A 17,456-nucleotide genomic window follows, 5' to 3' on the forward strand; every position below is an offset into this window, starting at 1 on the left:
GTGTTAGAGAAGGAAGATGATAAGGGGATTTATAGATAGAAGACATTGATAAAAGAAGTGAAGATTATTAGTATTATGTATGATGGTTGGTTAAGAAGTTCAACTACCTTATCTAATCAATGCGAAATGAAATAGTTTAACTGATTTAAGTAGGTAGGATTTGCATGATGTGGCATCTGCAGAACACAATTTGGGCTTTGGCTAAGCATTTTTATTTTAAATGTTTATAAAGTAGCGTCCAAAATTACCTACTTTGGTCTTTCAAAAAAAAAATTACCTACTTTGATTTAGCATCACATATTGTTGGTATTTTGCTCAAATTATTTGCTTGGTTAAACATTGGTCAAAGTCAAATGATTATTTTATTAGTTCAGCTGCCCAGGAGGGTTACTGAATATTTCAATTTACACCATCTAGAGTTCTAACTCCCTTTCTTTCTTTTTTATTGCTATGTTTATAGGGATATTAGTCACTTTAGTCCTTGAATAGGAAAAGAGTCGTCACTTTAGGCCCTGAATGCAGATAAATTGCAAAATAGTCCCTGAATGTAGACTTTGTTAGTCAATTTAGTCCCTGAATGCAGACTTCGTTAGTCAATTTAGTCCCTGAATGTAGACTCTGTTAGTCACTTTAGTCCCTGAAATTGACCAACAGAGTCTACATTCAGGGGCTGTTTTGCAATTTTTCTGCATTCAGTGACTAAAGTGACTACTCATTTCCCATTCAGGGACTAAAGTGACTAATTCCCCTATGTTTATATATTGGTCCAGGAGTGGCCCTGAGCACGGGCAGAGGGGTCGGCAGCCCAGGGCACCATAATTTAAGGGGCACCAAAATATATTTTTTTACGACCTATATGTCTATGTATACTCCCATAAAAAAAATGTAAAATGTTAGTTGCTGACAAAATTATAGGGGCACTACAAAGTCAAAACTAATGAATAAGGTGAATAAATTTATACTATATATATAAAGAAAACTACCCCTTTCAGCTCTTTCGGGATGACTTTTTTTTTCTAAAAATGTCATCAATTTTCAATACAAATAACACATGTAACAAATAGATAACAATAAATGTAAATATTAAAATAAAAGTGTAACAAACACAACTGTTCAATTTTTTTCTTTATCATTTAAAAAGTGTAACAAACTAAATGAATGTATCTATACATACTTTTTCATTAACTCAATCATACCCTTAAACAACAACTTTTTCTATAATAAAGATCGTTGTTGGTGTCATTAAAAAAACAAGAATTTAGATTATATTTTGTTGTTATATTGTTTGTTTCATTGAAGTAGATAATCATGATTAGTTTGATTTGTTATAATTTGAAAGCAAAAAACATTTATATTTTTTCTTTTAATCGAAATTAAAATTTCGTAAAAAAACATCATTCATAATTTGCAAACGTTAGCGCAATAAAAAGAGCAGAAAGACGGGTACGTGAGTGTCCGTCTTTTCGCTAGTGAAATACTCCCTCTGTCTCACAATTATTGTCTCTTTAGCATTTTTTTTCTCAAAATAATTGTCACTTTACAATATCAATGCAGCATTTGCACTCCGCTCTGCAATGGTTGAGTGATATACAATTTGATAACGTGGACTTTGAAACAAACTCTAAATTGACATCTGATGCCTTCCGTTCTACCAGGAACGACTTGTCTGAATTTGGTTGCATTATTTCTTCTTGTCGTTCGTTGTTTCGCACTATCTTTTCTAACTCTAGGGTGGAGTTTGTTAGGCGGCAAGCCAACGCGGTTGCTCATGCTCTTGCAAGAGAAGTCACGTCTTTAGCTAGTCCCGCAGTTTATTTTGATATACCCAATTGTATTGAAACTCTTATTATTAATGAAATGTTATAAGCATGTTTCCCTCAAAAAAAATAGCAATACAACATTTATTTATTTTTTCCACTATTATACCCTTATCTATTGAATTTCATCCAACTTAACTACTCCACTAACTACAATTAATAAGGATGTTTTAGTAAATGCTACTAATTCTACCATTGAAATCAAAACAATTAATCATTTCCTTAATAATTGTGCACAAACCTTAAACGACTAATATTGTGAGACGGATGGAGTATAAAATAAAATCAGTCAACTACATGTACCAAAAAATATTAATTACATCCATAATTTTAGCAACTAAATCCATGATTCATGAGTGAAAAGCAAGTGAATAATCTACTTGGGGCACTAAAATTAAAATAATGATATGGAGTGTTATGAATAATAAAGATTCGATTTACAAAGTCAACTGTTTTTTATTTATGATTCTCTTTTCTTTCTAATTCTCATTCTCTATGTCTAATCTCTCCATCTCAATTTATAAACAAAAAACATCTCTCCATCTCAATTCAGCAACTATTAACACGAGAACAATCAATTGCCAAAAACAAAAGTATTGTATACTATTGATCATAACTTCATAAGATATGAGTAGGTGTCAATTGCAATTGCCAAACAATTTATTTATTATTTAATAGTCATACGAACTTTCATTTTTGAGGAATCAACAAGTTTATTTATTTATTTATAAGATGCTAATTTTATAATTTTCACTTTTCAGGAACACGTTTGATTTAGTGCTCGAAGACTTTTGGAACAAATTGATCATAATTTAAGTTGAAGTTAAAAATCAACATCTAGGTACTATTGTTTCATAAATTGGTCATCTAAAATAAAAGAAAGAAACAAATTGAAATTGATGTTGAATCTCAAAAAGATTCTCTCCATAATTTTTTTATAGGAGCACCACTATTTTGATTCGTCCAAAGCATTCAAATTTAAAGGGTCGGCCCTACATTGGTCTTTCATTGTATTTCCCATGCTTGCCTCCCCAGGATTAGTCCCTGACCACACTTTTAAAAAATATTCATTGTAGTATATAGTAATATTTTTATCCTTTTGAATTTTAACTATTTGATTTCTATAGTTTTTCTTTTGAGTATTGGGAAAACTCAATTTTGAGTGTTGGGGAACGTAAGAATTTTTCAAGACAAAAAATACCAAGTAACTGACATTTGAGTTTTTTTTTTCTTGAGCTTTCTAAAATATTCAAATTATTTGAAGCATGTGAATTTCTTTTTGGAAAAAAGCATTATAGAAAACTTAAATTTTTTGAAACTTTCAAAATTTAAGATTTTCTACGTTTGTTTTTCCATGTGAATATCACAGTCATTAAGATAAGTATTCAATTCATATACACGGTTAGGATGAAGGTTTTCTACATTGTCGGTTTATCATAACCGTTAAATTGTTAAATGTTTGACTTCAATCATAATTACTTCTAAAATCACAAAGTAACTAATTGTGTTTTGTTGATAATGTATCAAAATTAAACTCATAATAATGAAATTTGAGGTGCTAGCACAATGGTAAAAGGTTAATTGTGACTTCAAGGTATTACTTAAAGATAAGTAACATAACTATCAATCTCTTGGTCTTGGGACTGGATTTTCTGCGGTGACCACAGGGTCCAGTGAATTTCATGGTCATTGAAAAAAAATGAAAGCGTATAGAATTAATGCAAAAATCAGGAGATAAAGTATCTAATGGTATTGATGCTGACACTGCACAAAATTGTAGAGAGTTTCCTTGCAGAAAATCCATTCCCCTTTGTATCACATTACGTAGGGGTGGCAAAACAAGTCATCCCACCTCATTTTCGTCCACTTCGATATTATTGAGTCTAAAATGGGGCGGACAACCCAATTTGATTGGTCGGGTTGAAACGCCAATCATGCTCAGCCCCTTGGTGGGACGGAGGATTGACCCATAAAAAAAAATAAGCATTCGAGTTTCATAAAAATAGCATCAACAACCAACCACGAAAAGTGTAACAAAAAATTATCCCCTATAACATAAACATACATTTACGGTAGCTACCAAATAACCAAATCAAGCATGATATATTATCTATACCCTAATCAAATATTTAAAACAATACATAAAAATAAATTAGTGCTCTAACAATAACCTCAAAACTGTATAGGTTGAATTAAATTCAACATAATATTAAAATAGTCCAACTATCTCAAACAAACAAAATAAATCCACTACCAAATTAAATAAACTACAAAAGGTGGCAAAGAAAATATATACTCCCTCTGTCCCATATTATAAGCAAAAAAATAATAATTTCACACTTATTAAGAAAACTAAAATATAGTAGTTTGAGTTATAGTTTTTTGTGTTCTTCTTGGAATAAATTTCATAAAAAGATGTAAAAACAATTCTTATTGGACAATGATTATGGAGAAAATAAAAAAGGAGAACAAATTTAATGCAATTTGCATTTAATTTTACATTGGAAAAGATGATTTTTTTGGAAAAATATAATAATAGTATAAAAGTTGGTCTTTTTTGCTTATATTTTGGGACAAAGAAAATGAGATTTTTTTGCTTATAATTTGGGACGGAGTATTATTTTTAAACTCATCCAAGAGGCAAAGCTAACCCGTTCTATTCCAGCGTCACTTTTCAACCGGTTAAATTAAGAAGATCAACTTAAGTTGTCAAGTTTAAAAAATCAACTCACCCATCAACTGGATCAATTTTCCCACCCCTAATATTATGTGTCTCGTTTCGAAAATTTATTTATCTTAAATTGTTTATTATTAATCATTAATGACTTTTTAATAAAGTTGCCCTTATTTACATTGAAAATTAGCATATCAAAATCGACACATAATATAATATGGTTAAATAAGACTAATGTTGTGTTTGGCTGATAAAAGAATGTGAAAGGAATGAATGGGAAAGGAATGAAAGTGAGTAAAAGATGGAAATAAAGTGCAATGATTTTTTGATTGTTTGGGATGAGCAAAAGTGAAAAGAAAGTGAAAAAAATAAAGATGTATATTTAGTAAATGTCATAAATACCCTACAATGATAAATGTGGTGGGAGTAGTAGTCATGTAAGTACAACTTAGTCGAAAGTTGAAAATACAATATTATACATGGGTTGGAGTTCGAACTCCGGACTTCAAACTTCTCCACATTACAATGTGTGAATTACAACCACCACTAGTTTATTTGACAAAATATTTAATGAGATGTGAGAAGCAAGTAATAATTGGAGTAAAGAAAAACATGTGTAAGTTAAAAAAATTAAAAGCAAGGGCACTTTGGTCCTTTTATAAGATAACAAGTCCATTCTCTTGTTTCCTCGCATTGTTGATGGAAAGCATTTTGCCAGGAGGGCCACCTCAACCAATCTTTCCTTTCATCATATAAGAGAACCTGATGACACGTGTTTTGATAAACTTTCCCTTATGCTACTTTTCGTTGTGGCACATTTCTTTGAAACAAACAACACCTAAAAGTGATAAAAATACGAAGTCGATGGTATTATGAAAAAATATGAATTAGACGAAATTGTCCTCATATATAGGGGTGTTCAGAACTGAACCGATCCAAAAAAAAACCGCCAACCGATCCAAAAAAACCGAAAACCGCAAAAAACCGATACTTTTTGGATGTGTTTGGGCCATATATAGTAAAAACCGAACGGTTCGGTTCGGTTTTCGGTTTTTTACTTACAAACCGGACCGAACCGCACTTATTATGATATAATGTCACTCGACTCTTCTACTACTCTACACCAGTGCACTACCTTTGTTAACTTAAACTCCTCATATCACTCACCAATTACCAACACAACTACCAAGCGTGTTTAATTCCTTGTTTTACTCAACCAATGACTTTTGCTATTAAACTTAAACTTCCAACACTCATTTGCTATTAAACTTAAACTTCCAACACTCATAAAAGTGAAAATCCAAACAGCACCTTACCTCTCTTCTGTCCATTTGCAATGCGTCGCCGAACTCCAGTACCACCACCGCCTATTCCTTCATCCTCTTCGGCAAGCATCACCAACAATCCTCTTATCGGCTCCGATTCTCTCTCTATGGGTCATCAGGTAACATTTTCGTACTACTCTGATGCTTTTTTCCTTATATTCAATCGCTGAATGAAATAGATTAGAAAGAATGGGATTTTGTCCAGTTTGTGAAAATCCATGATTAAAGTGTGCTATTATCTCGTATAACTTTTTCTACTTTTAGGAAAACTATTTGAGTCACTTTTTTTTCTTCCCTTCGAATCACTTTCAGGGCCTTTTTTTTATCAGTTTGTGAAAATCAATGATCAATTGTTGAATGAAATAAATTAGAAAGAATTGGTTCTTTGAATCACTTGCTTCTTTGTTATAACTTCTTCGTGTATAAAAAAATGTTGATTGATTTTTTTATCAGTTCTTCTTTAGTATAACTATCTGGTATAACTTCTTTGAATCACTTCTTTGCTCAATGTGCTATTTTATTTTTATTTATGTTCTATTTGTTTAGAAATATGCTTGGGTTGCTTTTTTTTTTTAAATAAAAATGTTGTTTGGTAATTACAATTGTCGATTGTTTTGTTTTGTTTTTTCATATAAGAATGTATGTTTGGAATCTACTTTGTCATAGAATTATGTACTGAGTTGTATGTGGATATTTTGCAGGCTGAAAACATTCAAACTAATGAGAGTAGAATAGCTGGAAATGTTGAATCTGTGAATTGTACTGCTGAACCTGGACTACTAGCAACACTGCCATCAAGTATGGAGGGGGAAAATGATGTGAACGCTAGGACTCCTCAACCATTGAAAAAAGAAGATGGGAAAGGAACTAGTAGCACTCTTGCCACTATCCATTTTGATGTTAACGAATGTAGGAAAGCGTTAGCTAGGATGATAATTGTTGATGAGTTACCTTTTAAGTTTGTCGAGGGGAAGGAATTTCGCTATTTCATGAGTGTTGTGCAGCCTAGATTCCCAATTCCCTCTAGGATTGCAGCTGCTAGAGATTGTTGGGATATTTTAACTGATGAGAAACATAAGCTAAGAAGTATGTTTAGGAGGGGATAAGAGAAAAGAATGGGAATGCTGGATTTTGGATTTAATTTTTGGCTGGATGGATTATTTAATTTTGGATTTTGGCTGTAGATGGACTAGGTTAATATATGAAAATAATATTCTACAACTTATGGAATTATGAAAGAATTTGCTACTACCTAATATATGAAAGAAAAAAGAAATTACTACAAAATCGTCTTGTATACTTTATGAGTGCAGCAAGGAAAAAATGACTCAAAATGATTTTTAATACAAGCATTACTATCACTTATTTACAATTTGGATAACCGAAAACCGATCCAAATTCAACCGCGTTAAATTGGATCGGATCGGTTCGGTTGATTTTTTTAATACCAACCGAACCGAGCCGAACCGCGTGTATTTTATTTTTTGGATCGGTTCACTTTTTCCCTCATAACCGAGCCGAACCGCACCGCGAACACCCCTACTCACATATATACTCATTTCGAAATAAAATATAAGTAAAAGTCGTAGTTGAAAAATTAATGTATGCTATTAAAAATTTAGTCTACATATACACCAACTTTTCAACTATCATTTTTACTCATTTCATTCCGAAAGAAGCACGGTAGTTGATAATATTTTAATTTTAGTTTCTTTATTTCATTATTTAGATAAAATTATATTCTTTAAATGCATTCAACTGATGACGAAACTATATTTTATGAGTTTATAGAAAAAGGGCAACACTAAGCGTTATGCATGGTAGGTTTAGGTGATTCTACCGACAATGAATTGGTACAAGTGGTACTTGAACCCCTTAAAGGAATGGTTAGAAGTTCAATTATTGTCTTTCTGGGTATAAAAATCTACAAGGTTAGAAGCGGGGAATCGCACTTTGTGTGTTCCACATGTTCCTCTATGGTGATTATCCAACGACGATGGTAAAGACATCACCTGCGATGATGAAGACGTACCCACTCTTTGGCCAAACTTTTCTCGACGACATCGTTTCCTTTCTCCCGAATCAACTTCTTGTCGTTGTTTATCCCTGGAGAAGCTCATGGTTGACGATAGTGAATAGTATTTGACGGCGTTGTTTTCACCGTCGTCATTTTTGTTGTTTCCGGTAAGGCCACGTTGGAGTAGTTGTTTTCTCTTATGTTCGGCCTTTCTTTGTTTTCACAGAGGGTGGGATTTACCATGGGAAAGGTGAAAACTTTTCCACCACGGAAAAACTAATTTTAACCATTAGATTAAATAAAGAACACACTTTTATTATACATCCACACCACAAGATTTTTTTTCCATATGCCTTCTTCCACCATCATCGTTTTCTCAATTTATGTAACACTGTAACTTAGCTTTTTCATACCTTCTTCCACCACCTCTCCTCTTTGAATTGAAACATTATCAGCAAGTTTAAACCGTTGAACATCCCTCCCCTATATATCAATATTATATCTTGATGAAATCTGCTTGATGGAAAAGGAAAGTTGATTTCTGGAAGAAAAAAAAAACAATATTTGATTTCTATTTTAATTGTTAAATTTGCCATGAATTTTAAGATTTGAGTTCAAATTGGTGGGTTTTAGTGTGAATTTCGTATATGTTACACTATCAAATTATCAATAGATGCTTATTTTATACTAAATCGGAATTGGTTTTTAAGTTGTTGATTTTGTAAGGAAATTGATGATTTTAGGATTCATGTTTTCACTATGTTGAAGAAATTTTTTTTGTGAGATGTAACAAGATCAGCATGAGGTAAAAAAGATAAGTTACAGTCCATGGTTTCTAAGAAAAGATTAAGAGATTAAAGAGAATGGTGGTGGAAGAAGGTATGGAAAAAAATCTAGTGGTGTGGGTGTATGATAAAAGTGTGTTCTTTATTTAATTTAATGGTTAAAATTAGTTTTCCTATGGTGGGAAAGTTTTCACCTTTACCACCTTTACAGAGATGACACTGTTTTTTTTTTTATGACAAATTTGATTTCCTTCTGAGGTGGCATGATTTTGTTGGATGTGGCCAAATGATGATTGTTGGTCACGTGACCAACCAAGAATTACTCTCACTAGAGTTAGTAAATCTAGCTGCAGTTGATAAATTTAAATTTGTGGATATATACTCAAAACCATGAATAAGTGTGACATCACAATATTGTTCCCATCCCAAAAATTTCTCATGCATTGATTTCCAATTTCCAAAGACAACGTATCAAGTTTAGAAACACGTAGTTCTTGTTGTCTTATGTAAAATTTTCAAAATCTTATTCTAGCTAGAAGACACAGTTCCTTCAATTTCATGCTAAAGGTTGAGTCATCCACATGATCAACTCGAGTGGAACTTTTTATGTGCAATTTAATTCCATAGAACTATGGTTCTAGCCAGCTTCCACGTTTAAATTTTTTGTACTTCACCCACGTAATAACCTTCCTTCTCTTTCTACATATTTTTCTATTGGAAAATGCTAACAAGTGCCCTAAGGGCATTGTTTAAGCATCTAAAAATAGCAACTTTTGCATTGAAAATTGTACGATTATGACTTTAACATGTATTTGACTTGTATTTTCAAGACATAATTTCTTTTTATGGGTTCCTTAAACAATGCCCTTAGGGCACTTGTTAGCAAGACCCTTTTCTATTTATTTTATTTTATTTCCCTATAAATAGCAATCCTAGCTATAGCTATAGGAAATCAATTAAAAGGCAAAATTTCACTAAAAAATTTCCAATGGCACTAGTAAAATTGACTATGGGTCTTTTTTTTGATTACATTAACCTTTGCTCTATGCAGGTGTTACGGCGGATAATACTTCAGTGACATAATGTCACGGTGACATTAAATCTGGGCCACACAAAGGTTTGTGTTGTGTGGCTCAGATGTGTTGTATGAGTGACATTAAATCTGGGCCACACAAAGGTGTGTGTTGTGTGGCCCAGATTTAATGTCACGGTGACATTATGTCACCAAAGTGCCACCCGTGTTACGGCACAATCAAATTGCACGGATGCGTTGGTGAGTCTGATACCATGCCTAGACTACTCTAGAGGGAACTCGCCAACACCAAATACATGGTGCTGCACACACCTTGATAATGTTGTGAAATCACAACCAGAATGCCTCTGCCTGATTATTGGTGGAAAATTAGGATCATCACTGGGGATTAACCAAACCCTAGCTCTTGCCTTACCTGCTGCTTGCAATGTGGAGACCCCACCTGTCAGTGAATGCGAAAGTATGTCATTAAAATTGAATTTGACTATAATATATAATTGATTTTGACATGTTTAATGTATATTTAAATTTGCAATTTCAGTTTACAGCAAGTCATTGAAACTTTGGTAAAAAATACTATTTAAAGCTTCAACAAAATTACTATGTTGTTTGATTTTGCCAAAATTGGTTGATTTTAAAATTGATTGCTTCAATAAAATCTTCGATGAATTGAAATAACTTTGCCTTCTAAATTGATTCTAAATTGAAGTTAGAATTTGATGTTTAACAAAATCTATTATTATTATTATTATTATTATTATTATTATTATTATTATTATTATTATTATTATTATTATTATTATTATTATTATTATTATTATTATTATTATTATTATTATTATCATTATCAAAAATAAGCTTTTGTCACCGGAAAGTAAAACAAGCACCAAAACATATTAGGCAAATAACATTAACTCTTATCGATCTAACTATGGCCAATAAATGGACATTGAAAAAAATGAAAAATAGCTCTAACATCACTAACATAAGTGCATGCACTTCATTCATATTTTTCTGCTAATTAATTTACCCCTTCTTGTGTGTATAGAAGTAGCCAATCCACCAGCTGGATCCAGAACCGTGCCACCAACAGGTGGTGGCTCGTCCGGGGGAAATTCGGATAGTAAGAAGGGGCAACCCGAACCAAGGAGGAAGATCTATAAGCCATTTTGGCTAAAGGATTTCCATTTAAAATAAACCAAGTATCTTTATGATGTCTTTTTAGTGGACTCATTAGCAATCAAGTGGCCAAGGCCCGTATGTAATAAGACTCTGGCCCATATGAAGGGTAAACCTAGGTATTTAAAGGATGTAACTTCTCACATGTGTTGTAATGAAAAACCTAGTGCATTTTTATTTTATACCTTCTCTTTCTGCCGTTTTCTTTCTTTTCTTCCTAGTATAGCTTAATTGATAGGTAGTTACCGAACTTATCATCATTGGTACTTTCATTCCCTTTTCCAATGCCTCCAAGACTAACCAACCCCACCCCTAGAGACTTAGACGATGCAATCCAGTCTATAAACCAACGCCTTGATGAAATTATCCAAACAAACCAACAGAATATACAAGTTGCGATCAGTGAAGCCACACGCACCTTCAACACTCGGCTTGATAACCAAGATGTCATCATGGATTCACGGTTTGCCAACCTCACAAACATGCTCAATGAATGATTCGCAACTCTCACCGCTAAAAACAACCCCACATCATCAACAACAACCGTAACACCATCACCCATCCCAACTCAAGACTCCATTACCGCAACAAACCCAAACCTCACCTCCCTTCCAGTTTCTCTTCCCAATACCCTCATACACTCCGCCCTAGACAACCAACAATCAACCCAACCAGATACCCACCAACACCACTGTTTTCCATCACTGGTAACTGTTACCAAACCCCACCCCATGGTTATTCCCCAGCTCAACCGTACCAACAATAAACCTAATATACTCAACAATCTCACATCTTCTCACCTTTTGTTCAAAACCATTCCTTTCAACACCAACGTTTCACCACACCACAACAACCCTAACAGACCCCCAAATTCGAACTCAGTGGTTTTGATGGGACTGGCCCGCTCGAATGGCTCTTCAAAGCGGTTTTGATGGGACAACATCCCCACTGAAAACCGCCTTTCCTTCGCCTCCTTCTACATGAAAGGTGAAGCCTTGGCTTGGTAGAAATGGATATTCCAAAACAACCAGTTGACTGGTTAGCTGACGTGTTCGCGCGCATTAGAGCTTCGTTTTGGTCCTTCTACAAACGAGAATCACTAGGCCCAGCTGTTCAAACTCCGTCAAATCGGCACAGTCGCATAATACCAAACCCAATTTGAAAAGTTAGGTAACCGTGTTTTGGGCCTTTATGTTAATGCTTTATTAAATTGTTTCATATCTGGCCTGCTTCCCGAAATACGCAATGAAATTGCTATTCAGAGCCCTTACACTATGACTCAAATTGCTTATTATTAATCATTAATTACTTTTTATTAAAACTGCTCTTATTTACATTGAAAATTAGCATCTCAAATAGGACACATAATATAATATGGTTAAATGAGACTAATATTATGTTTGGCTGATAAAAGAATGTGAAAGGAATGAATGGGAAAGGAATGAAAGCGAGTAAAACATAAAAATAAAGTGCAATGATTTTTTGATTGTTTGTGATGAGCAAAAGTGAAAAGAAATTGAAAGAAAATAAAGATGTATATTTAGTAAATGTCATAAATACCCTACGATGATAAATGTGGTGGGAGTAGTAGTCATGTAAGTACAACTTAGTTGATAGCTAAAAAGACAATATTATACATGGGTTGTAGATCAAATTCCAGACTTCAAACGTGTGAATTACAACCACCACTAGGTTATTTGACAAAATATTTAATGAGGTGTGAGAAGCAAGTAATAATTGGAGTAAAGAAAAAGACGTGTGCGTGAAAAATTTAAAAGCAAGGGCACCTTGGTCCTTTTATAAGATAACTAGTCCACTCTCTTGTTTCTTCGCATTGTTGATGGAAATCATTTTGCTTGGAGGGCCACCTCAACCAATCTTTCATTTCATCATATAGGAGAACCTGATGACACATATTTTGATAAGCTTTCCCTTCTGCTACTTTTCATCGTGGCACATTCCTTTGAAACAAACAACGCCTAAAAGTGATAAAAATACAAGTCAGACGAAAATGTCCTCACATATATACTTCTTTTGAAATAAAATATAGGGTTAATATGTCTTTACCCCCTGTAATTTGGACGAGTTCCGGTTTACCCCCCTGTAAAAAAAAGTTTAGATTTCAACCTTGTAATTTAAGATTCTTTCGTTTTAGACCCTGAGGCCATCTGACTGGACAAAATCCTGATGTGGCATGCTGAGTCTGACTGTGCATATCTGATTATGTGGCACGCTGACTGTATAATTAATTTTGTTTTTTATTTTTTTTAAGGGCACACGCGGCATTTTGCCTATTTTTTAAAATAAAAATAATATAAATGAAATTATATTAATTTAAAAATAAAAAATAATTTAAAAATTTAGTAAAAGTCGTAGTTGAAAAATTAATGTATGCGATTAAAAATTTAGTCTACATATACACCAACTTTTCAACTATCATTTTTACTCATTCCAATCCGAAAGAAGTACGGTAGTTGATAGTATTTTAATTTTAGTTTCTTTCTTTCATTATTTAGATAAAATTATATTCTTTAAATGCATTCAACTGATGACGAAACTATATTTTATGAGTTTAAAGAAAAAGGGCAACACTAAGCGTTATGCACGAAAGGTTTAGGTGATTCTACCGACAATGAATTGATACAAGTGGTACTTGAACCTCTTAAAGGAATGGTTAGGAGATCAATTCTTGTCTTTTTGGGTATAAAAATATATAAGGTTAGAAGCGGGAAATCGACTTTGTGTGATCCACATGTTCCTCTATGGAGATTATCCAACGACGATGGTGAAGACAGGACCTGCGATGATGAAGACGTACCCACTATTTGGCCAAACTTTTCTCGACGACATTGTTTCCTTTCTCCCGCTCTTCCTGCCAACGCCAAAACAGCTTCTTGTCGTCGGTTATCCCTGGAAAAGCTCATGGTTGACGGTAGTGAATAGTATTTCATGGGGTTGTTTTTTTGCCGTCGTCATTTTTGTTGTTTCCGGTGAGACCATGTTGGAGAAGTTGTTTTCTTCCGTGTTCGGCCTTTCTTTGTTTTCACAGAGGGTGGGATTTACCATGGGAAAGGTGAAAACTTTCCACCATAGAAAAACTAATTTTAACCATTAGATTAAATAAAGAGCACACTTTTATCATACATCCACACCGCAAAATTTTTTTCCATGCCTCCTTCCACCATCATCGTTTTCTCAATTCATGTAGCACTGTAACTTAGCTTTTTCATACCTTCTTCCACCACCTCTCCTCTTTGAATTGAAACATTATCAGCAAGTTTAAACCGTTGAACATCCCTCACCTATATGTCAATATTATATCTAGCTAAAATCAATGAGCTGAAAAAGTGTGACATCACAATATTTTTCCCATCCCAAAAATTTCTCATGCATTGATTTCCAATTTCCAAAGACAGCGTATCAAGTTTAGGAACACGTAGTTCTTCTTGTCTTAAGTAAATTTTTCAAAATCTCATTCTAGCTGAAAGACATAGTTCACTCAATTTCATGCTAAAGGCTGAGTCATCCACATAATCAACTCGAGTGGAATTTTTCATGTGCAATTTAATTTCATAGACATGTGGTTCTAGCCAGCTTCCACGTTTAAATTTTTTGTACTTCACCCACGTAATAACCTTCCTTCACTTTCTACGTATTTATCTATTTATTTCATATGAGTTGTTAACGAGTGTCCCCGGAACACTTTTTAAGGATTCTAAAAGAAGAAATTATTTCATAAAAAAATCAATTATTTCAATTTCCAATACGTTAATTATACAAATTTTCACATAAAATTACCATTTAAAGATCTTAAAGAGTGCACAAAGCACTCGTTAACATTTCCCTTATTTTATTTTAGGAGAATGCTAACCAATGCCCTAAGGGCAATGGTTAAGTACCTAAATCAAGCAAGTTTTAATGAAAAAGATATGTAATCATTACTTTATCAAAAGCAACATCTTATGTTTCCAAGACAAAATTTTTATTTGTAGGTTCCTTAACCATTGTCCTGAGGGCACTGGTTAGCAAGACACTTTATTTTATTTCCCTATAAAATGCAATCCTAGTTATAGCTACAGTAAATCAATCACAAAGGAAAATTTCACTAAAAGATTTCCAATGGAACAAGTAAAATTCAATATAGGTCTTGTTTTGGTTACATTAACCTTGCTCTATGCAAGTGCTACAGCACAATCAAGTTGCAAGAATGAGATAGTGAGTCTTTTACCGTGCCTAGATTATGTCACCGGGAACTCATCAACACCAACTACAGGGTGTTGCACACAACTTGCTAATGTTGTGAAATCACAACCAGAATGTCTCTGCCAGATTATTGGCGGCGAAGGATCATCACTGGGGATTAACCAAACCCTAGCTCTTGCCTTACCTGCTGCTTGCAATGTGCAGACCCCACCCGTCAGTCTATGCAAAAGTATGTCTTTAAAATTAAATTTGTTTATAATGTATAATTGATTTTGACATGTTTACTTTATATTTAAATTTGCGATGTCAGTTCACGGCAAGTCATTGAAACTTTGGTAAAAATTACTCTTTAAAGCTTCAACAAAATTACTATGTTGTTTGATTTTGCCAAAATTGGTTGATTTTAAATTGATTGCTTCAACAAAATCTTCCATGAATTGAAGTAATTTTACCCCTTCTTGTGTGTATAGCAGTAGCCAATCCACCAGCTGGATCCAGAACCGTGCCACCAACAGATGGTGGCTCGTCCAGGGGAAATTCCGTCAAGAAATCAACTCCTATGTTGTTCGTTATCTTTGCAGCAACATATCTATGCTTCAACTTTCAGGACATACTGGCATATTGTTTTTTTTCGTTCATATAGATCTCCCATTTAGTTTCTTCTAATATATTTAGTTTTGTGACCGCAAGATATTTGGTTGTGCAGTGTTGCATTGTGTGGTCTTGTGAGAAACATTGATGTAGAACTGTGCAGTTTCTTCTCAATAATACTATTGAATCGAGCGAGAAATTATTAATTATATTTAAAACTTAAAATATTTTTTTTTTTTTTTTAAGGAATCATCATGTATAGGTGTAATCACTATTACTGTAAATATATGGAAAATGCTAACAAGTGCCCTAAGGGCATTGTTTAAGCATCTAAAAGTAGCAACTTTTGCATTGGAAATTGTACGATTATAACTTTAACAAGTGTTTGACTTGTATTTTCAAGACATAATTTCCTTTTGTGGGTTCCTTAAACAATGCCCTTAGGGCACTTGTTAGCAAGACCCTAAATATATAGCAAAATATGTACTAACTTGAGAATGACCAAGGTAATATTAATTAGATAATATAATTTAAAATTAAGTAATTAATATTATCTTATCTTAAAAATTAAAAATGAGATCATTCATTCTAACAACTAATTAATACAAATTAAATACTCCATCCGATTCTATTTATAAGAAAAATTTGAGTCAACAAAAGTGGATGTATCTGGTCCAAATTTTTAACCAAATACATTAACTTTTGTTGACCAAAATTTCTCTTATAAATAGGACCGGAGGGAGTGTGTCACTATAAAACAGTGGAGTAAATACAAACTTTGTGGATGTCATGCATGATCTCCATTTGTCACAAGGAAGCCCAACCATTGCATGCAACAAACATTGAAAATGAGAAGTGATTAATTGTAGGACAAAGTCGTACAATGATGTCACTTGGCTTGACATAAATAATCCACAGAATAATCAGCATCAACAATCAATATTTGAATCGAAAATCAACGAGATACACTTGTTTGGTCACAAGCATAAATATAAGTAATTTAGGCGCACACACATAAAAAAGGAAAAAATATGAAAGGGAAATGAATTAAATAATATATTTTTTTGAAATAACTAAATGGTAGATATTTTAAAAAGTAAAACAAAGAAAATTCTAAAGAACACGAGAGTGTACTAGTGAGGACATTTGTTAAGGAAATTTTATAGATTTATGGTCCTAGACAGCTTCCACGATTAAATTTTAGCAGTTCATCCACTAGAGTACTCGAGGAACTGGAGGACATTGGATGGTTTTGAGAAAAAGGAAGAAGCAAGTAGAATTGTGGAAGCACTGGAGGACATTGGAAAATAAAAGTTTTTGGATGTTCATTTTACTTCATAATTGTTATGATTGCAATTGATCCGTCTTTAAAATGTTGGTTTTTGGATTTCCAAACTATTATATTTGGATTTCCAAAATCTATTTTGAAAAAGAATTTTCATCTATCAAAGTTGTTAATAGGTTGAGTCACGATTAGGTAGCTCTATTTAAGACGTTTCTTGGCGTTGTCCAAATTAAAGTTGTGCAATACAGAGTATCAACCATGCCGCCTCCAGGATAAAACAAATTCAACTATAAAAATGTTCAAGAATTACACCCACAAATACGATTATTAAAGTCACTCAAATTTAATACTGAAACCACTATAATATGGTAGGCCATTTTATTATGGTACAGAGACCACTCAAACAAGGTGTTTCCACCATTCTAACTTTTAACTTCTCCAGCTATGATACTATGAACACGCAAATATGATGCTACTACCATTCTAACCTCTAACTTCTCCAAGTGAAGAAAATATTGAATGAAACTATACTTCTTCATTCTTAATT

General features: G+C 33.2%; 3 protein-coding genes across 4 annotated transcripts; all 3 read left to right on the top strand.

Moving 5' to 3' along the window:
• The first annotated feature begins 5,597 nt into the window (after window positions 1-5,597).
• LOC146958607 (uncharacterized) lies at window positions 5,598-6,955 on the top strand. Its single transcript, XM_085731220.1, has 2 exons — window positions 5,598-5,935; window positions 6,518-6,955. Exons 1-2 carry the CDS (start codon window positions 5,828-5,830, stop codon window positions 6,920-6,922), a joined length of 513 nt encoding a protein of 170 aa, XP_085587346.1. The 5' UTR covers window positions 5,598-5,827; the 3' UTR covers window positions 6,923-6,955.
• A 2,636-nt stretch (window positions 6,956-9,591) lies between these two features.
• Window positions 9,592-12,100, top strand: LOC146958608 (non-specific lipid transfer protein GPI-anchored 5-like). Its single transcript, XM_085731255.1, has 3 exons — window positions 9,592-9,665; window positions 9,849-10,111; window positions 10,700-12,100. Exons 1-3 carry the CDS (start codon window positions 9,607-9,609, stop codon window positions 10,846-10,848), a joined length of 471 nt encoding a protein of 156 aa, XP_085587381.1. The 5' UTR covers window positions 9,592-9,606; the 3' UTR covers window positions 10,849-12,100.
• A 2,745-nt stretch (window positions 12,101-14,845) lies between these two features.
• LOC146958609 (non-specific lipid transfer protein GPI-anchored 5-like) lies at window positions 14,846-16,005 on the top strand. 2 transcript variants are annotated; one of them, XM_085731357.1, is made up of 2 exons: window positions 14,846-15,262; window positions 15,504-16,005. In XM_085731357.1, exons 1-2 carry the CDS (start codon window positions 14,950-14,952, stop codon window positions 15,674-15,676), a joined length of 486 nt encoding a protein of 161 aa, XP_085587483.1. In that variant the 5' UTR covers window positions 14,846-14,949; the 3' UTR covers window positions 15,677-16,005. The 2 variants fall into 2 exon arrangements, with proteins under 2 accessions (XP_085587483.1, XP_085587546.1); XM_085731420.1 differs by having other exon boundaries at window positions 14,854-15,262; window positions 15,507-16,005.
• Window positions 16,006-17,456: the final 1,451 nt, after the last annotated feature.

Source organism: Medicago sativa, chromosome 1 (assembly GCF_051527215.1).
Source record: "Medicago sativa cultivar Bolivia chromosome 1, Bolivia_mono, whole genome shotgun sequence".
NCBI lineage: Eukaryota > Viridiplantae > Streptophyta > Magnoliopsida > Fabales > Fabaceae > Medicago > Medicago sativa.